At 42.4% G+C, this 21,568-nt stretch overlaps 2 protein-coding genes across 3 annotated transcripts in view; one reads left to right on the top strand and one right to left on the bottom strand.

The window, feature by feature from the left end:
- Window positions 1-15,387, bottom strand: part of ZFX (zinc finger protein X-linked) — a 24,277-nt gene extending 8,890 nt beyond the window's left edge. For both annotated transcript variants that reach the window (XM_064646792.1, XM_064646793.1), the window contains exons 1-3: window positions 15,292-15,387; window positions 9,472-9,560; window positions 8,471-9,037 (exon numbers count right to left, since the gene is read on the bottom strand). In XM_064646792.1, the coding sequence (XP_064502862.1) occupies window positions 8,471-9,037; window positions 9,472-9,532 (628 nt within the window). In that variant the 5' untranslated portion in view covers window positions 9,533-9,560; window positions 15,292-15,387. The remainder of the gene's footprint in view (window positions 1-8,470; window positions 9,038-9,471; window positions 9,561-15,291) is intronic.
- LOC135410252 (collagen alpha-1(I) chain-like) lies at window positions 14,670-21,568 on the top strand. The gene is made up of 2 exons (XM_064646794.1): window positions 14,670-20,181; window positions 20,216-21,568. Exon 1 carries the CDS (start codon window positions 14,941-14,943, stop codon window positions 16,186-16,188), a length of 1,248 nt encoding a protein of 415 aa, XP_064502864.1. The 5' UTR covers window positions 14,670-14,940; the 3' UTR covers window positions 16,189-20,181; window positions 20,216-21,568.

Raw genomic sequence — 21,568 nt, 5'->3', positions numbered from 1 at the left:
AGAAAGTGCACATCAGTACTTACTCTGTGGAATAATTTCACTTATTCTCAGTTTTAATTGCTTTCTCCTTCACAACAAATATGCTATTAATTTTTCTTTTCAAAAGCATTATCTGTTGCTCAACCCTGTCTCTAATGCAAGTGGTGCTACTGCTGCCTGTCAGACCTGGTTCCCAGCAAAGCCATGTGACTAATCCTTCTTCAGTTGCCTGAAGAGGAAACCTGAATGGAAACTACAGGAAGAAAACCCTCATGAGAAAACTTTTCTCAGGCACTCAATAGCTGAGGGATGGAGCAGCACCAAAGCACTGCCCTGGTGCTGCAGTGCTGGTGAAGCTGTTCATGGTGCCCGTGCTGACAGGGGCTTGGACTTTCCGCTGCAGCCCCATGTAACTCTCAAACTTTGTTCTCCTGCTTTCAGGAGGGCACCGACACCACGCTCCAGCCTGAACTGCTGTAACTTGCCTGGGCCTCCCCCACAAATGTGGCTAAAGGCCAGCTTTACGAGGAACACGGCTCTGATTTGAGACACACTGTACACAGGCACGAGTGTGCGCACACACCACCCATCTCACGTTACCAAGAATGGGTTTTCAAAAAAACCCACCTAAATATCCCTTCACAAAAACCAACTCCAGCATCTCAAGACCTTTAGAAAATCTCCCAATTTTGAGAAGCCCCATAAGTTTTTCGAGTGTTAAGATTATGAAAGTACTTTTAATGTGACTGCATACTTTTTTAATTTGTGACTTTATTGTTCAAAAAGTCACTCCTGACAGGGCTCCTCAGAGTCATGCATAACTTCAGTTCATGACAATAAGACATAAAATTTATACTAAAGGAAGTCTAAGAACTGTCCGATAAATGCTGTAGAATTTTTAACTACCATTCCTAGCACATATCAATTATTTAATAAAGTATGATTATTTTACTAGTACTCATTAAACTATCCTCGTAAATAAATCATGCCTTTACTACTCAACAACTACAACTCTTAAATTTACTTTAATATATACTTAAAAAAAAAAAGGCTCAAAATGTTATTACTATTACTTTCCTGATGTGAAATTAATAAATTAGCCTTTAAATTAGACAAACTAGGATGTGTTGTCTCATGTATCAAACACAACTGTATTTAAGTACAATTTTGCAATCACCATCGTTGCTCACAAAAAATATGAATAACATTAAATTATAAAGCACTACCATAAATTAGTCTTTCTCTCTCCTTACCAAAAGAGCAGCAGAAGAAAACATTAAATACTCTAATGCCAAGCTGACAATCAATGGGCATTGTACAGAATACTTCAAGCACTAAGGTGTTTAAAATATAACTTTGTGTCACAGGACAACATAACGTCTTGTCGCTGAAAGCCCAAAGCATTTAAGAAGTAAAAACCTTAAAATGTTCCTTTGTATCACATTAACACTGTAGCTCCACAGTACACATATTCAGTTATTAACAGATTTTCATGATTTGTTCATCATATCCAAGAAATACCAAATGTCCCTGGAACTCTGACAAAAAGAAAACTTGCTTTTGTTCCTACACTACACTTATGTAGTTGCTCTCCTTTAACTTGGCCGTTTCCAGTGTCAGGCACGTGTATTTGGAAGGCTTTCAAATCAGTGTAGACTGACTTTACACTGCTGAAGCCAAAAGGGAAGTCTGGCACCAAGATGAACTGATGCTGGAACATATTCACAAGGAAGGAAAATTATGGCTGAAGCAAACAGAGAGAGAACGAACCTATGTGCACCACGTGAAACAGGCTGGTTCCTTTTGACCACACCAGAGTTTTTTACTTCCATATATATATGGAAGTATCCATCAATAAAACCTTCACACAACAAAAGAATTCTAAATCTGAAAAATATGCTCCATTTATGCTTTAAGTTCTCCAAGATTCAAACTAATCTTTTAAAAAACATGATAAAAAAATTGTTACACAATTTAGGGTTTGTTTATCCCTGAATTCCCTCTATATTCAACAGTGTTTTAAAAACGTAACAACTGGTTTAAATATTTTTAATAGAGCCATTAAACTATAAGGAAATTGATGTGTAGGAGGTACAAGGCCAACTTTTCTCATACAAGTGGAAAAAAATTACCCCTCTTGACAGGTGGTAATACTCACAAAACTGAAGTCCCTGAATGGCTTGAAAAGTAGTAATATTTGCAGTATAGGAGCAAACAGGTAACAGGAAGAAAAGTAGAGTGGAAAGAAAAAGGTAGGAAAAGAGATAAAAATTAAAGGAAGAGACAAACAAGGTGAAAGAGAATGGGTATCTATTACAGAAAGTATAATTTCCAAGGTATATTGTCCTACGGCTACATAAGCATTTAGCTGTACTGAATCACTGATGTTCTGGCAACATTTATGAAATTTGATTTCTATTTAACACATGTTTCTGGATTCTGCACATATCTCAGTCTCACAATCACAGCAAATGATACTCATAAATACATGACTGATCAATGTTTGAAGTTGGAATTCTGATGATGTTTGAATTTTTCATTTAAATTCAGAGCCCATCAAGGGATCCCACAAATACCATGCATGGCAGATACTCTCACATTGCTGCTCTTTGATATTATCCCTCACCCCCCCAAAAAAAAGTCAAAAGTACTTAAAAGTATTAGTTAAGCTTCTAAGAGATGACTTCCTTTCAAGTAGAGCCACTGGGCATTACTAAACTAATCACAAGTGACATGCTAGAAAAAAGTTCAGGCCAGCATTACTGCAATGCTGTCATACTTTGTGCCTCCATTTTAATAGATATTATCTGAACACTAAAAACTTTAAATATCTGATTTTTACCCCTCTAGTAGCTGGTAGTTTTACTTCAGAAAACAAGTAGATTCAGACTAATTTTCAGAGTTAAAAAAAAAAAAAGAAAAATTACTAGACACAACATTATTTCATGTGAACTGCAACAGTGCAGTCTATGGTTAGTTTGCCAACATTCATCACAGACTTCACCGATTAGAGCAGCCTGCTCTTTGCATACTATGAGCTGCAAGAAACAAATAAATATGTGCTTCTCCAATGTTGCAATCATTGCTTCCATATAAAGATAAAGCTAGAATTGTTATTAAAAGCACAAAGAAATGAGAAAAGTGTCACACAACATGAAATATGTGGCGTATTTAAAGCCTGCCTATTTACCATTTACACTACAAGGAAATCAACAAAAAGAGACTAACAGATAGAATAAGGAATAGAGCAAAGAAATAAAAGATTTGGGCAACATTAACAACAAATAGTTTATTTGGTATGTATTCTATCATGATGACAGCATTTATCTCCTAGAAAATATTACATTTAATTAAAAAATCATACAATAAACTAAAACATCCATGGAAAAATTATCTCCTCTATCTTTACCCTTCTACTAAAATATGTCCAATGGTATTTTTGGGACGAGAACAGGCTCCTATGCATTGATAGTAAAAATCATATTTAAAACCCCATTGAGGCCAGTTTTCCTAAACAGAAGCACAGATGCCAGGCCGAGATGCTGCATTTGCTTAAATGGTACATCTTTTGTTTAACCATGACACGTAGGCTTTCCCAAGAAGTTGGTTTTAGTTTTTTTATATTGTATATTTGATGGATCAGCAGACACAGGCTTTGTACCCTTGCAGCGTTTTACTCCTAACTAAAAAATGCAAATACAACTGCCTTTATTTTTAATGGATTCCATAATAGTTTACATCTATTCTTTTCTACTATTTCTCCTCTACATGGGATTAATGAGGAAAATAAAAGGATTGTAAAAGATAAAATTCACTTAACTACAAAGAAACCTTCCACCTTTTTCAAGTACACACTGCTAATTGCTGAAAACCACACTGAAACAGTCTTACCATCAATCTAAGACAAAGTATCTCTACACCAGTTTAACAGATCTTAAAAATGTATCAATGGAGCAATTAGACAAGAATCATCTATTTTGTTAGCATTTATGTTCCCAAATGGTTCTCTTGGCTGCTAAAAAAATGTGTATCATGTGATACTTCCCTACTTACAAAATAAACAACCCAATTTAAACATTCTTAATGAAAAAGGCTATTACTAACTATTCTTTTCTAAACTACATTAAAAGCACTCTGTATTCCCCTGATTTTCTTCAGTTATCTGTGATAGAAACATTTTACTTCTACTTCACTTGACAGTAGACAATTCCTAGTCCACTGAAGAAGTTATTTTTCCTGTCCAATTACTTCTTGAACAGCAAAGCAGGTTTCCTAATCTGTCAGGAAACAGGAATCTGCTCTATTTTGATTTTAATCCATTGCCATTACACATATGCAGCAGTATATTCTGTGTGTCTGTCCCCCCGAGGTAGTAATCTAGCAGAGGAGTAACTTCTGAGCTCCAAACTGGCATCTAACACTTGTCCTGCTCTCCCCAGCACACAAATCAGACTGAGCTCTGAGGCATCACTCAGCCCAAGGCAATTCTTACTTTCATCACCTCTCACGGTGACCTCCTGAGCACCCTGAGCTGCAACAACTGTTGGTGCCATTCTAGTGGTCAGACAGAAGCGTGGAAGCAAGTTCTACCTCAGGGAGAGAAAAATGTAATTTCCTGCATCTTTAAGAACCTCCAGGGAAAAAGAGGGAGGTGCTTATTTATGCTAAAAAAGTAAATAAAAAGCATTTTGTTTTCCTGACTAGAAGTCGACTGGATGGCCCTAATGAAAGCATGAACTTCATGGCTTTGTTCATCAGATGCACTGCTTTCATCTAAAACATCCAACTAGGACAAAAAAAGGTAGGTTACACCCAGACCTATGAAAAGATGCAATCATTTTCTCTCAGTGAGTCACCCTGGGTTCTGACTCCTGTAATGAAAAGTGTTAATTCAGATAGAGCAAACAAGCCACATGTCTAACTCAGAGAAAAGTGAGGATATAGATGGATGGACCTAACATAGCTCCTGCATTTGCAAGTATTTAACTTCTTAAAACTACAGCTTAAACTTTGTGAGGCTGCCCTACTCTTCACTCTTTCCAGGCTCCCCTTTTCAAACTTTTGTGCCTCACTAGTTTTATTGCAATATAAGCGTATCAGGGTAGAATTTTTTGTCTTATGGAATACGTTAATGCCAGAGGATGTGTCTTTCTCAATCTGAATAAAATCAAACAAAGAAAAATCTCAATTTCCATCTTATGGCCAGGTGCAAGGAACTACTTTCCTTGTTTAGTAAATGAAGGGCGTTTGTTTTGACAAACACTAGTTATCTCACTTACTGTTTCACTTATGGAGAAAAAAATTTCCAAGCTACCAAATAATTAGTACCAATGTGAGTCACAGCACAATTTATACTTTCCTGACCTAAGTCATGAACTGGCTTGTTATGGAACATGTAGGAGGAAAAAAAAAAAAATATTTATAAACCTCCTTGAATCTTTTTCAAGCTACTAACCAGTAGCAGTTTGCATTCTTTGTTGAATGAATATCTGATTCTGCTCTGCTCTAAGTGCCCCAAATCTACTATGGAACAAAAATTAATCTTGAGGGCAAAGACAAAGTATCCAAAAAAAAAAAAAAGTACATCAAAAGGTAACTGATGATATAAAGCTGTGCCAAGAAACATTATCTTGGAAATTAAAAAAAACAAAGGTATATCAATGCCAAAGCTAAATTAAATCTAAATGGGAAAAGAAATATTAAAATTGTGAGCTTATTGAAGCAAAGTCACAGAATGAAACCCCACAGGGACTGTAATCCTTGAAAAGACAAAGCAGTTTGAAACCAAGAAAGAAGCAGAAACACAACATTAAAAAAAATACCCAGTCATTTCAAAGCAGATATTTTCAGGATAAGCAAATTATCTTAAGGAAATATATGTAGACTCAGTTCACTAGGAACAAAAATGGAAATGCTGAAAGAGAGCCACAAGATAGGAAAAAGATAGCAAAAAGATTTTGCCAACAGCTTCCACTAAAGAATACAGACTGATAAACCTACAACAGAAAGAACAGTGTGTCATCCCCTGCTCTCCATGTGCCTATCTAAAAGAAGACAGGCTAAGGCATTCGGACAAACACAGTCTAGCTCCCAGATCTGGGAAGCAGCAACATCTGGCTACTGTAATGGCAGACAAGATTACATTCCAACATCTGCCCCTGCAGTTCAGGGAGCTTTGCCAGAATCAAACATAAATTTACAGGTTAGGATGAAAAAATCCAAAACCAGGCTGTTATGTTACTACTTTTTAAAAACCACTTACTACTAAGCTCAGCTGAAGAACTGAGGCAGGGAATAGATCAATGAACACATCCACTACCGATGCAAAAAAAAATTCAAATAATGTTTCCGATACAACAAAGAGACTATTTGGCAAGACAGCCTTTACTTGATAGAAAAGAACTAGACTCTGCCTTCACAACTAGAAGAACTTGTTATGCAGGCTTTAAACACAGTAGGTGGTAGTAGGGAACTTCCCTTTAAAATGAACTGTTAGAACATACTTTAAATTTTAAACACAAATAGAAAGGATGTATGCTTTGTAGCATAACGCTTGTCTTAAATGCTGGCTTATTCAAGGTTCTGAATCTAAACAAACTACACTGCAAGACTATCAAGAGACATTTAATAATAAATAAAACACGAAACTGCAGAAATACATGACTGAGAGTACCCCTGCACAACTGAACAATTACATTCCTGTGTTTCTTGCCAGTCACCACCTGTTGACCACGGGCACATCTAGGACTTCCCAGCTAGGCTGGGATCATCCAATGCAGCCTCCACCACGACAGGCTGTCCTCCTTCAGCCACTGCCAGTGATGAACAGGACACACATCCACCCACCCCCCTCACCTGCATTTACACAGACACAGTTTACCAAGTGCTCCCATGAGGCCTCGCTCTGCACGAGGAACCTGCACAGAAAAGGAGAGCAGACACAGGAGCAACAGCACCTTAAAGGGCTACAGTCCAGGATAAGGAACAGGTAAGAATCACCACCAGAATCAGGCCCCAATTATCCGTGGGTGGATTATCCAGTTTGTTTTCTAACTCTGCTGCAGGTGCAGAAGCATTTGAGCTGCTTTCCATCTGATCTAACTTGGGTCCAGCACCAGAAAGTTATATCTGCAGCACACTTGGCAGAGTGCATTTATCAGTTTGGATCAGTACCATTTCAGAGAGCAGCACCACTGACCTATTTCACCTCAGTACAATCCTGCAGCTTATTTTTACAAGATTTTATGTTATCCATATTTTGCACTATCCCATTTAATTGTTTTCCAAGATAATAGAGAATTAACTGTACCTCATATAAACTCAAAACATGGCTGCACAAGGTTACTCAAGGAACTCAAGGGATGATAAATTAAGAAATGCAGTGATCCTAGGTAAGGAGAAGCAACATTAAAATCCATAAGTAGAGAATATTAAAACAAGTTACTATACATTTCAAAAATGTCCAAAAGTAAAGAAGGAAAAAAAGGGGAAAAAAAGGGAAAAAAAAGGAAAACAAAAGAAAAAAGGTAACTGAAGCAGAGCACGGAGTACACCTCATCAATGGAGTCATTTAATGCCAGACAAAATTGAAGTGCCTGAAATGGCAATTAAACAAACCAGCCTAACAAGGCTCTTCTATTCCTACAATAAGTAAATGTTAGCAGTGACACCCTGATGTTCCTAGGTACTGCACTGAGTAATCACTGTAATAAGTTACAGAGTAAGCTCTAGTTCACACAGATGGATATCCTCAGTAGAAAAAGGATTGATGATATGCCCTGTTTTTCTCCACCATCTATTTAAGTCTTTTGAAATACGATTCAAATGGATTGTGCCACTGTTCCTAAGGGAGAGTAAGATATTCATAGTTGCTTTTGAGCTATGAGCAACAGTAGCTACTCTTTTTGTTAGCTGCATAATTCTGTCCCTTGCTTAATCAAGAGAAGAAAACACATCCTAACAGCAAAGAAAACCATATTGTTGTCTGTATCTAACAATGAATGGGGTGCAAGGAGCGGGGAGTTAGCAAAAAAACAAGACAAGGATAACAAATTGTTGTTTGCACTTCCAAAAATCAGGGTTTTTACTCTCTTTTCCATTAAATATTTTGTTTACTTAATGTCCTGGCAATCATCTTAGCAACCTGCACATACAGGTATTTTCAAATACTGTCACTTTAATTTTCTTCCAGTAGTTATTAAGTATATGGCATTTATTTTACTGGAATTCTTACTCTTGTTCATGTGTTATAAATTGCTAGAGAGATAATTTATAATCAGACATGTATTTGTCAGTATTTCTCTCCACTAGCTTCACCAGAACTTTTAGCTGGTGTATGTTCCTAAAAATGCCCCTATCTGAGTACATTTGTGAGATCTGCATTTCAATTAAAAATACAGAAAATCTGGTTTGGGAACTTGTTGTTTTAAGCCCTCAAGCACTACCCAGCCCCATATCACGAGAATTTTCATGGCTTTATCCAAACACTTACAGGAAATCATAAGGTAATCATCACAGTTGCCCTTCTCATCTTGATGTTCCACAGGGATTCCATTGGCATCGATCACTGCCTCTGATGCACAATCTGCCACCAAGACTTCCTCAGAAACAACATCTGTTCCCAGAGTATCGGTGACAATATCTGCTTCTTCAACATTATCGTGAACTACATGTTCAACATGTCCAACTTCAGGGACATGCATTGACTCGCTTGTCAGCACATGTTCTGGTATAGACATTGTTTCTGCTGTTATGTCAGAAGCTAAAACATCATCTGGGACAGTGCAATGAGCCAAAGAAACCTCTTCGGCTACGTCTGTGTCCAGCACTTGTTCAGGAATAATGACAGTTTCAGATACATCTGGCTCCTCCATGATATCTGGGCACTGAACATCCTCGATAACAACATCCTCAATGACATCTTGGATTACTACAGAGTCTGGATCATCGGGAACAAAATTATGCACGGTTATATCTGAGTCGACTACATCTGAAACAAATACTGTTTCCTGTACTTCCACAACAATCTGATCTCCATCCATATGTGCTGCATCAGCTCCTGAAAAACATAATTAAAATAGCAGTTAAGTTGAAAAATTGTCTCAAATGAGGTGGTTAATAACTGAAATTACTTCTGTTTCATTTCAACTTTTACACTATATTGCAATTTAGTAAAACAGGCATGATAGCATGTGAGCAATTAAGATAGGCAGACACATGAGATAAGGCAAGTAAAAAGTAGATGCTAACATAACTAAGATGAACAAGGTTTTCTCTCCTGGAAAAGATCTGCAATTTTTAGACTCTCCCCCAATACCCAAACAACTACTACTTGACTGAAAGAACAGTAGCTCATTCAGATTGCTCCAAGTAATAAAAACAACTATACAAAAGCATTGATGCAGCACAGCACTTTTAAGCAAAGACAAAATAAACAACAGTCAATTGCATCTAATTCGAACACTCTTATCTACATATTATCTCCTGACAGACCTGTTGGATCAAAAAATGCATTTGGCTCATGTGGCTGCAATTCAAGCCCATCTTCATCCATGGCCTTTAACTCTCATCAGTCAGAGTGTCTGTAGAAGGTAAAGAAAAAAGGTTATTTAACTTGCATTAGGCAAAGAAAGTTGCCTCTCCCTGTGCACTGAAATGCTGAAATTCTGGGTGCATGAAAGTTAACATACAGCACCTCATGACTTTCAGATGAACTAGACTTCACTCAGGGTCCCTCTGTTTGAGATTCCAGCAATACTACTCCAAACACCCAGGGGCTGAACAAGGGGAGTGTAAGATCCAAAACTCTGTGTTCATTTCTCAAAACCCCACAGCTTCACAAACACAGAAGCAGCTCATAACAAAATGTGAAAATATGATTTCCTTTTTATCTTATAAAGAAAAAAGAAATTAAGACAAAGCCTAGACAAGTTCACACTCAAATCCTTGTTGGATGCTGGGAAATACAGCATTGGCAAATCAATAAGGCTCAGTAAGGTAAGCTAAACACAGAGAGCTAATAATCTGAAATGAACATTGGTTTTGATGTCTCCATGTTCACACTTGGGCAATCAGGAGGAATTCACTCTAATGTCACTTCAGGAATTGAAATCATCAATGTAAATGGCTTCCAGAGCATAACATCATATGTTTTCAAACCCAGATCTGTGAATATTTTCAAAACTCCTGCCCAAAGATTAAGTACCTATTTGCATTTGTATTCAAAAGTATCACCAATTCTCAAAAGTTTCTAAATGTCATGTTCTAAGCTTTTTGAACGAAATGTCAACATTTCTTCAATTTATAATTACTTATTTCAGTCTTCTTAATAAAAGAACCAAACAAGACCACTAAGTTGAAAAACTTACTAAAATGTGAAACTACAATTTAAATTTTGCTGCTTACTTATCTGCATTATAATTAGGATCAGGCAAACCTAGTTAGGTAAAATACAATCTAACATAAACTTGTGCTACTCCTTTGCACTGAGTCCAACCAGTTTTCTAAGTGTGGAACCAGCAAGAGCCAACAGAATGTTCCTGCATGTTTCTGGACAACTGGAAGATGTGATTTTCCTTCCTCCAAACATTTTTCACAGTGACAGGCAAAAGTCATGCCATTTTTGTGATATTATCATAAAAGACAGAGAAAACATTAAGATTCTACACGAGGTTTCCATAAGAATCATAACTTTTCCAAATTACATCAACTACATTTACATTCATTAAGTCTTTATAGGGAAACTGCTATCCAAAGGAAAAAATTAACTAGTTCAAAACACAAACATAAAACCATAATCTACAGCAAGTATTTTCTAAACTTCCCCATTTCTTAACTCAAATTTTCTCAACTCTTCATCTCTGGAACTCTCCCTTGGGGTGTTGTCCAGACTCTGGTGCAGTCACACAGGCCTTGTCTCTTACACAAACTGAGGGAGAAATATAGCCAGACATTGAGCTGGAGGAAAAGCAGAGGTGGACTAAAAATATTCCAAGGGATCCCGTATTTGTGTGATGCTCAGCTGGAAGGTCTCTATATTTTAAAGACAGCTATGCTAACAAATCGTTGTAGTATCCAGCTGGACGTACATCACCTCCCAATAATTGTGACTGTCAAGGATTTCTGTCAGAAGCGCCCACTATTAACAGGAACAACTCTTTACATGGATACTTCTTTTCAGAATCAAGAGCAAAAGAAAAATGCTTCTTAGCCTCAGATGCAAGAAATAGCTGGACTGATGGCAATCAACCTCTGCCATGCCACAGAACCAAGAAGAGAATAACAAGGCTCCATACAGTCATTTAAGCAAGATTTATACCCTCATTGGTTTCCTTCCATCTATTCAGTATACACCCAGCCAGTCTACTATGAATGTCCTTCCTATTCATCTTGTCATATTTCCTGTGTTGTCTTCACTGTTTAGTTTCTTCTTTTCTGTTGCTTCTTTTCCAATTTCTCATAGGCCTTCAACTATATTATGTTCTTTACCTGCTAATTTCATCCCGCCAGCTTCTAACTAAAGCACACTCCCATCATGCACACAAACCTTTGCTACTCATCAGTTTGTAGCCAAGATTGTATCAGCAATTGGAAGATTTTTTTTTTTTTTTGCAGGAGGCAGAGCGGACTAAGGGTTGGTTGAAATAAACTTGCCTCTCTCCTCAGGCAACACATACATAAGAAGATGGAACCTTCTGTCCGGCTCTCTGGAAAAAGTCAAGAAACCCTTTGTGTCTGTGCTTTTTAGGACTGTATTATCACACACTTTAGTCTCTGATCAGCTGTGACCCAACCAGCCTGAGGAGTCAGTTCACCACTGGCTACTGGAAGAACTGGCATTCGTTTTCTCCGCTTCCTGCTTTCACCACCCACCTGACCATCACTCCACCACAAATTCCTGCTTCTCATGATTCATGCATGTACTTTCTCTATTCCATCCTCTCCCCAGATTCCTCACTGTCTCTGTAAGAGAGGAACTCCTTCACTGTCCTTCTGTCTATCCTCTTCACCCAGGAGACAAGGAAGCTTCCACCACTACTTCCCAGCTTCCCAAATGTGCCCACTGACACCATCTCTTCCCTGCTACTCCTGTTGCTGCCTGGTGGTGTTCAGGATGGTGCAGTTTCACCAGCAGTGACAGCACAGCAGACCCTTCACCTGCATACTGTGTAACTCTGGGACCTCTTCAGTACCAGCCAGGTCTTCTCACCTACAGGGGCACAACATGCTCAAAACAAAGGCTCTGCCTCCACACAAACTGAAGATGCCTCCTGGGCACATGGACTTTCAAGTCTGAGTCCTAAAAAGGCCACAAACGTTTGCTTTGGTGCTTTCTCCAAAGAAGAAGAAAAAACTTCAATGCTTTCACTCAATGAGTCTCTCGTTAAATAAGGTTTCTCATAATGTGCTTTTGCACCCAGAGCCAGCCAACAAATTAATGTACACAAATTCTTACCCCTGTGCTGGACCATAAAGACTTTAAAAGTGCTCCATAAGGGCACAGGCTCCACACCCACAGAAATTTGCTGCAGGAAGAGAACCAGAGGAGGATGCAGGCACTTAAAACAAGAATTAACTAAACTATCTAAAATAATAAAGGTGCCCAAATGAAAATCTGTAGTCCAAAAGGCATAAAATAATTTGTCCATGGTTGAGGTAAAAAAAACCACAGAAAAAAATCCTGAAATCACTTCAGGGTTGGAGCATTCTAACCAGGAGATGATAAAATACTGTTTCTTCCTGCTTGCTCTCCTTCTGACCAGAGGGTGAGCACAGGGGCACAAGATGCATCCACACAAAGGAAGGAATACCAACTGCACCTCTGTGACACAAAAAATACCAGGGCTGCTTCTTGCAAGCACCACAGCAATGAACATCTTCAAATTCCTTGGCAAGCACCCTAAGCTCTGTGGTTAAGGCTAAGAAGCAATTTCAGCAGTTCATTCTCCTGAAAGATTTCAAGAAGGATGGAAACTCCTCTCAGTTCTTTCAAAATGTTCTTTCAAAACATTCTGACATCTACCTCAGGAGCAGTTTCTGGCATCGAAGTCAACAGAATCAATTTTTCAGTTCAGTTTGGGAACCCAAACTCTCAAAGAAAAGCAGGTGCCCAGCCATGTCCCTACACTTAGTCCTTCTCAGCTATGTGTATCTTTCTTCAAATCTCAGTAACTCTGGAAATGCTCTTCTACCACTTCAGCAAAAAAAGCCAAGGCATCCAGAATCAGGTTTTATACCTCTCCATCTTTTACTTTGCTTGGGTCCATGCCAGCTTCACATTGATCGAGAATTAATACAACTCTGAAATGCACTTAATTCTGTCCATAAAGTTATTTTTTACCAACTGATTTTTACCTGTTTACTCAGAGACTTGGCTGGTTTTGGCATTATGGAAGTCAAGGCAACATTTTCAAGTGGAAGGGCAGATGGAAAATTACATATTAATGGCAGAAATTGTATTAATATATTAGCAATAAAATAACCTTCCGAAATAAAAATGATCATGAGAACAATCAGTCAAGAAAAGCAATGCAGACAGTGCACTAGTCTTGCCCCACTACAGATCCTTGACTCAACAAATCTAGCATGGTACTGAAGATAAAATAAAAAGAAACAGACGAGCTGTCAGGTTTTAAAGAGGGAGCAACTTTAAAAATAGAGTTCCTTAGAAGAAAGAGCTTTAATATTCCACAGAAACTGTCAGTTTCTCTTCTCTGACAGAAAAACAAAAAAAGGAAAATGGGGAAAAAGGAAAAAGAGAAAAATGGGAAACTGCAAAAAAGCCATCCTTATAAAAAAGAAATACATAAGATAGTTCTTTGCCTAGTCCTAATTTGCAATAAGGCCACAAACCAGATATCCACGCAGCAAAACCCTGACCCTTCCCAGAGAAATCGAGGCATAAACAGCAGAATTCCCCACGTGCAAGTGCTGGCCCCTACCCACGCTGGGATGACTTAGTGTACAGCCATAACCACGCTCCCGTCGTGCCTTGCTACATCCCATTAAAAACTGCGGCACGCCTGGCATGTCCCAATTGGGTCAGAGCCCCGAGACACCCGGGGCTCCCGGGCAGCTCCGGGCTCAGCCCGCGCCGCTGCTGCAGTGCCACAGCTCTCCTCAGGTGACCCACTGGTGGGCAGTGCAGGGCACACACACACACACACACACACACACACACACACGCTCTCAGTCCCGCACACACCAAAGGCGAAAAAATTACACTCCTACAGTGTCTAATTCCTGTCTCGAAAATAACCCCCGTTGTTATTATTAGGTGCATAAATGGAAGAATAAAAACCATGTTACAAATGTGACAGAGTGATCATTCGGCTGTTTATTTCTTGATGCATCCGCCTCAGTTTTGGCAGGAGGATAAGTGCTGTTTTCACTGCAATTCCGTAAAAAAAAAAAAAAAAAAAAAAAAAGACAACTAACTCAAATCTTTTCCCTCTTTGTTGTAGTTCAGTGGTGAGGCATTTGCAGATACTGGCTAAAGGAATGGGTTTTATCCAGGTTTCGTAGGGATGTTGTGCGTCATATTCTTAATGAATCCTAAATTAGGGAAATAATCGATCCCAGGCGCATCTCTGAACCAGCACCAAGGGGGATCTCAAGGGGAACGGGGGGCTCCTCGCGGGGCGGGAGGGGAAGCGAAGGAAGCTGCGGGCGAGCTCCCGGAGCCCCCGAGCCAGCGCTGCCCGAGTTCCCGGCCGGGAGCAGAGGAAGGAGATGGCGGGGCAAGGAAGGGACGCGGCCAGCAGCCCCGGCGCAGGGACCCGCCGCGGGCCGCAACGCGCCGCGCTCCGCTGCGCCTCGCAGTGTGGCAGCGGGAGGCGGGAGGCGGGGAGGGTGTGGAGGCTGCGGGCGGTCCCTGCCGGAGCCCCGGGGCTCCCCCGCCCCGCCCGGCCCGGCCCGGCCCGGCCCGCGCGGGGCCCCGGCTGTGAGAACGATTAATTCAAGATGGCGCCGGCGCCCTCCACAACCACCCCCCCCGCGCGCCGCCATTTTGTCTCCTCCTCCAGACACCTCCGAACCCCCCCCGGCCGGGCCCGGGGCCCCTCACCGGCCCCGCTCGCCCCCTCTCGGGCCCACAGCCACCCACCTCCGCTCCGCACTCCTCACGCCGCTCCCCCTGCCGCCCCGGGCCGCGCCGGGAGTGCGGGACCCGCCGGCGCGGAGCCCGCGGCCCGCTCCTGTGGCGGAGCCCTGGCGCGGCCTAGCTGCGGCCTCCTCGCGGCCTGCGCCGCGGCCTGCGCGGGCAGGGGGAGGCCTGGGCCGGGCGAGCGGCGGGGCCCGGCCCGTGGCTCTTACCTTGCGGGTGGCGGGCGGCGGCGCTCCCTCGGCGCGGCCTCTCTCAGCGCGACTGGGCCGAGCGCGGCGGCGGCGGCGGCGGCTGCGGCGGGGCGGGCGGGCGGGCGGGAGGGGAGGGAGGGGCCGAGCTCGGAGCTGAGTGGAAGCGGCCAAGCTCCCCGGGCCGGGCCCGCCGTCAGCACGTCACGTCACTGCCCGAGAGAGCCCAGGAGCAGGCGGAAGGGAGCGCGCCGCCGCCGCCGCCTCGGGCCGCCCGCCCGCCCGCGGGGGCCGGGGCGGCCGGGCGGGCCGGGGGCCTGTGTGCGGGGCGGGCGAAGCGGCGGTCGGGGCGACGGGGCGGGGGCGGCGCGGCGGCGCTCGGTCCCGCGGCTCCTCCTGCCGCCGCCTCCGCCGCGGCTCGGCCGCGCTGCGCCGCCCGGGGCTCGGCGTGCGCCCCCCGGAGCGCGGCGGTGCCCCGGGACCCCCGCCCCGCCCGGACCCTCCATGCCGGGCCAGTCCCTCCCGCGCTCCGCCAGGCCTGCGGCCCGGCCCGGCCCCGCCGTGCGTTCCGGGGACTCCGCGGCCCCGCCGCGGGATTGGACTCGGGGCTACGCGGCGGGGAGCGGGTTCTTAGGGTGCGGGCTTTTAGGGTGCAGGTTTTTAGGGTGCGAGGGCTCTGCGCTGGGGCGGACGCGGGCCGAGGGCCGCGGGTTGCGCGGCCTCGGGTCACCCTGGCGCGGGGCGCGGCCGCCGACGGGAATTACTGGGAACAAGAAGGACAGCGGGAAGCAGCGGGGCGCGGTGCTGGACCCCCAGTCCCCACGCAGAACGGGGCCCCTCCACGCATGGCGGGACGGCGCTGTCACTCACATAACAGCAGTACCAGGGCAGGGGGGGGTCGCATTTTGTGGGCCATAGAAAATTGGAAATAATGTGGCGTCGAAACCCAAGCCCTTCCTAGAAGTGTTCTCTCATCCTTGTCATGAAAGTTAATCAAAATTAATTTAATTTTTTTTTTAAGGAAAGAGTTGCTGTTCATCCATGAAAGATGCATCCTAAAGTTTTTGAGGCATTAGAAATTACGTGCCATGAGTAACCTCATGGAGATGAGGAGGTACCTTCAGATTGGTTGGTGTTCTTGTGTAGGGCTCGAGGAGGCTTTCTTGAGGGGCGTTCTTAACATTTAAGTAAACTGGGAGGAAGTTGGCTGTTGCACTTATCAAATGATGCAAATGTGACTTATCTGGCTGAGAACAGCAAATGTGTGGTGTTTATGTTGCCAATGAACCTCCGTTTCAGCTTTGACTCCACTTTCATTTTACACACTAGACTTTTCTATCTTAACACACAGGCATAAAATGTAATTTGGGCAATGCCTGTAGTTTATTTCAGTGTAGTGTTTGATAAACATGCACCCTGCAAGCTTTACCCAGGTGGGTTGATTGTGGCTGGATGTCACTCCCCTTCTCAGCTGGACAGGGGAGAGAAAGTATAACAAAGGTTCATGAGTTGAGATGAGGACCAGAAGAGATCAGTCACCAAGTACCTAAGGGCAAAACAGACTCAAATTGGGGATGTTAATTGAATTTATTACTAACAAAATCAGAGCAGGATAATGAGAAGTATATCATGGCTAGGCTTTGCAAACGAAGATTTGGGAAGGCTCTATCCACATTTGCTACAGGCACGCTGGTGGCTTATGAGGCCAATACGTGACAGACATATCCGATTGCAAAAGGCACAGCAGAAAGACTCCTTAGGTGGTGTATTCTGCAATACACGGTTCTTTCTGCCTTGCCTTTTCTCCTCGAGAGTGATCCTGCGTGTGTTCTCAAAGGAGACAGCTGCGTTATAGATGGTGTGTCTCCAGGCCTCCTGATTTGAGGCCAGAGTAGACCAGTTATGGTGATCAATATGGCCATGGCTGAGATGTTGTTTCAGGGAGTCCTTGTATCTTTTCTTCGGGGCTCCTCTCATGCGGCAGCCAGTGGCAAGTTCACCATAAAGCAAGATCTTAGGGAGGCGGTGGTCCTTCATCCTGGAGACATGCCCTGCCCATCGCAGCTGTGTTCTCAACAACATGGCTTCAATACTTGTGACTGCTGCTTACTCTAGAACAGATGTATTGGTCACATAATCTGACCAGTGGGTGTTTAAGATTGTTCGGAGGCAGCGTTGATGGAAGCGTTCTAGGAGACGCAGCTAACAAAATCAGAGCAGGATAATGAGAAGTAAAGTAAATCTTAAAAACACCTTCCCCCTACCCCTCCCTCCTTCCCAAGTTCTACCTCTTCCCCCTCCAGTGGCTCAGGGAGGCAGGGAATGAGAGTTACAGTCCGTTCATCACAGGTTGTTTCTGCCACTGCTCAGGGAGAGGAGTCCTTCCCCTGCTCTAGCATGGTGTCCCTGCCATGGGAGACAGTTCTCCATGAACTTCTGCACAGGTTGCAGGGGAATCTCAGCTCTGGCATCTGGAGCACCTCCTCCCCCTCCTTCTCCACTGACCTTGGTGTCTGCAGAGTTGTTCACATGTTCTCACTCTGCTCTTCTCTGGCTGCAATTACATCTAGGAAATAATATTTTTTTCCTTCCTAAATGTTATCCCAGAGGTGTTACTGTCATTCCTGATGAGCTCACCTTGGCCAGCAGGGGGTTCATCCTGGAGTCGCCTGGCATTGGCTCTGCTGGATGTGGGGGAAGCTCCTGACAGCTTCTTACAGAAGCCACCACTGTAACCCCTCCAACCAAAACCTGGCCATGCAAACCCAATGCACCATAATACTGAGACACCATAATACTTCAAAAATTATTTTATTCAGTTCCATGAAGATTGGAGTTAAACTTTTTGTAGAATCAAGCCCAGACCTGTGTTGCACGAGGGAGTCCTAAAATATTTACCCTAAAAAGATTTTCCGAGCTTGACCTTACATGTGATACTAACGTAAAATAGTCATAAGTAAGTATTCTCGTCAGGATGGAAGAGGCTAAAGGAACAAGCAGAGAAAGATGATGGTGGATACATTAGCAACAGCAAGATAAATATAATACAGAAAAGTAAAAAAACGGGAAATTTATTTTTTTGTCCTTATGTTTAAGACTGTGAATTTATTCAAAACAGTGGAACAGATTTCCAAGAGAGATTGTGAAGGCTCTGTCTTTGGAGATACTCAAAACCCAACTAAACACAGCCTTGAGCAACTTGCTGTAGCTGACCCTGCTCTGAGCAGGAGGGTTGGATGAGAAAATCTGCAGAAGGACCTTCCAACTTGAATAATTCTATGCTTTTTAAGCCAGTTTTTTCAACAAATGTAAAGTGCGTAGAAAATTATAATGAACAGCAGGATGTCCTGTAAGCTCTTTGGTTCCAAGGACCTTTTATTCTATTTTTCATTCACATAGGGAATGGAAATTCAGCATACAGGGCACATTGCCCTCAAAGATTCAGTGTATCTAGTTGTCATGTCGTTGCAGGGAAAGACCTCCAGAAAACTGTAATGCCATTAAAAGGCAAATGGCTGGATGTTTTTCAATACCTGAATCTCAACTTCTTGACTGGCTGGCCATTTACCCTGTAAATCTATAATGTTTCACCTCAACCTTGTCGTTCTTTACCACTCAGGAGCCAGATACCAGCAGATTTTGAGTCATCGGCATCATTTGAGTAATTTTGTTCTGATGAAGCCATCACCTAAATGTTGTCCCCAGCCACTCTGGTTTCCAATAGGCCACAGACAACCTGGTGTGATCAGAAACAGGGTGACTCCCATGGGTGCAGCTGCCAGGAAGGAAGCTGTGTTTGCAGCTGATATTCACAGCCCTTTCTGCTCCCACAGCCCACAGAGGTGTCCAAGGGCAGAACGCACTTGGAAACTGCAGATACAGTAGGTGTGCTCGCACAACTTTGGAACAACACAGGTTAACTTGCAGGAATGTTTTTGTAACTTGCACCTTTTGAAGAGTTCAGTAGGAAAAGGGTAAAACTATATTGTAACCAATAAGATTTCTGGCCTTGATTAGTGGTTGGATTGTGTCAGTTTTGATACACGAGAGACAGAATACAGCTTGTATGTAAGTTTATAGCTCAGTTGTTCAGTCCTGTGAACAAAACTGTTGTGTTCCACCTCTAATTTTACCTGTGATCCACTGTTCCTTTATACTTTTCCCTAGAGTTTGTTTTGGTGTCACTCAGCAGTAGGTATCTCTTTCTTCACAAAGGCAAATGAAGTTGGTGGCTTTTGCTGAGTATCCTCTTAAAATTATACTGGAACTTAGCAGTCATAGTTCTGGAGATACCTGCTCATAATTTCATACTCGGACACTTAGTTATCCCATTGGCTATTTCAATGTTGCCGTCAGGTTCCATCTAGGTGATAGTAAAAGGAGTTGGTGTGTCTGTCAAGTCATGAAAAACTGGTACAGCTGTAAGTCAGTGAGGCTGATAATCCATCCATCTCATTGATAATGTACTTGAGATTAAATTGTAAAAATTGGTAAAGAGCCATTTTCAGTCATAGTTCCTTCCTGTTTATCTTGTGTCTTATTTAGATCCTTTTTGAGGTATTGGCAACATCTGTAGCAAACACCAGTGTGTGGACTAACACTCCCAGATTTCTTGAGCTGAAGCTCCTGTTAAGCCTGAGGTTATAAGAGGCTAAGTTGAGGGTTGTCAGCTTTATGGTGCCTGGTTTAAAGGCCTTTGGGTAGAGATGTGTTTGCTTCTTGATCTACAATGAAATAGTTACTTTATCATCCAGTTATGTGATCCTGTTTTAGTAGCCACTCTTCAACCTTGATGAACCCATCAGGTGGCAATGAAGGGTCATTTTGAGTTGAGTCAAGGTTACTCCACTGTCCAGTAAACATACTGAGCCTGATGAAATGATCTTTTCCTATTCTTCCTATACAGCCACAGTGATGAAGGGGAATTAGAGACTGGGTAGGAAAGAAAGTGAAGGGAGGTTGTTTTAATTTCTCCCAGAATAGTCCCCTGTTAATATATTCTCATGAAAATGCTTGAATAGTTTTTCTGTCTCCCAGCTTCTATTTGAAACTCAGCTATAAAAAGGAAATACTGCCATCTTATCCAAGGATCTAATGTCTTCCATAACATTCTCTTTTAGTTGTTAATAGTATTGCACATGCACCAATGTTTACCCACAGTCATTGGACTAAAAAGGAAGGAGTAAGAAGGATTACCTAACAGTAGTAAAAGTGTTTACTTCATGACTGTAGTAGCTGCTGACTTTCATGCATGGTGTATTTGGGACAGTTACACTGAAAAGGAATCCTTGTAAAAATATGTCCCAAAGCGAAGGAAGTATGAGGGATAAGAAGTCATTCTATTGATAGTTTAATCTGCAGGTCCAAATAACCCTGGAGTCTTAAAAATTAGTGTAACAAAGGAAAAGCTGTCAGAACAAAGGTCTGTTAGACCTCATAATCTGTTTCTGGACACTAATAGGTAGGAAATGCCTAGTGAGAAGTAAAGCTATGGGGAAAATGTAGAGTGATACACACCTCAAAGTGCACTCCTGCTGGCCTTTGTCAGCAGAGGAGGTGGCTGGTTCATTTACAACAATAAATGTAAATCTAAAAAGGCTTAAGCCATTTCAGAAAGGGTGATATCGGCCAGGTCCCATTTGTCTAAGCCAGCCCATCATGTTAAAAGTCAGTCCTAATCAAAATAATGGAAAAGAAAACATGATTTCTTTGATAAGGAATAAAAGGGTAGTAATATAACCAGAACCAGTACATGTGGGTTAAGGAAAAATGATCTTGGGAAACACACCAAACTTCATTGCTTGAGTAGGTGAGAAGTTTCAGCACAATTGTGTAGAGGGAGCAGACTTCGGTAACGTGCTTCATACTACACACACCAAGTCTCCCTTAGTTTCAATATCATGTTAAATGGCTTAAAAGTTGATGGACTAACAGTTCTAAAGAAATAGGTTAAAATTGCAGAAATAACCAAACAGTTGGATTGTTTGCAGAGTTGGAACCTCAGTTATGGCCCAACAGTTCCATCGTGGTCTAGAAGTCATAATAGTGTTGCCACTGATTTTATTTGTGGCTGTGACAAAGTTGTTGGAGTGAGTACATGAGGAAAAGACAATAATGCAGAACCATCGCACAGAGTGGATTACTTCATAAATTGAACAATTTAAATAAGTTGTGTCTTAATGTGTCCAATGCAGAATTATGTGGCTAGGGTTAAGGAATGCAAGTAATGTACCTAGAAGATACTCCTGAATCCTGGAAAGCAGAGACTTCAGAGAAGAATAAAAGGATGCAATGACAA

Source organism: Pseudopipra pipra, chromosome 2 (genome assembly GCF_036250125.1).
Source record: "Pseudopipra pipra isolate bDixPip1 chromosome 2, bDixPip1.hap1, whole genome shotgun sequence".
Classification (NCBI taxonomy): Eukaryota; Metazoa; Chordata; class Aves; order Passeriformes; family Pipridae; genus Pseudopipra; species Pseudopipra pipra.
The sequence above is the reverse complement of the archived record's forward strand: the minus strand, read 5'-3'. Positions and strand labels throughout refer to the sequence as shown.

What these genes read in the sequence shown, in the direction of transcription:
- LOC135410252 (XM_064646794.1), top strand. Translation starts at nt 14,941, where the DNA reads ATGGCGCCGGCGCCCTCCACAACCACCCCCCCCGCGCGCCGCCATTTT.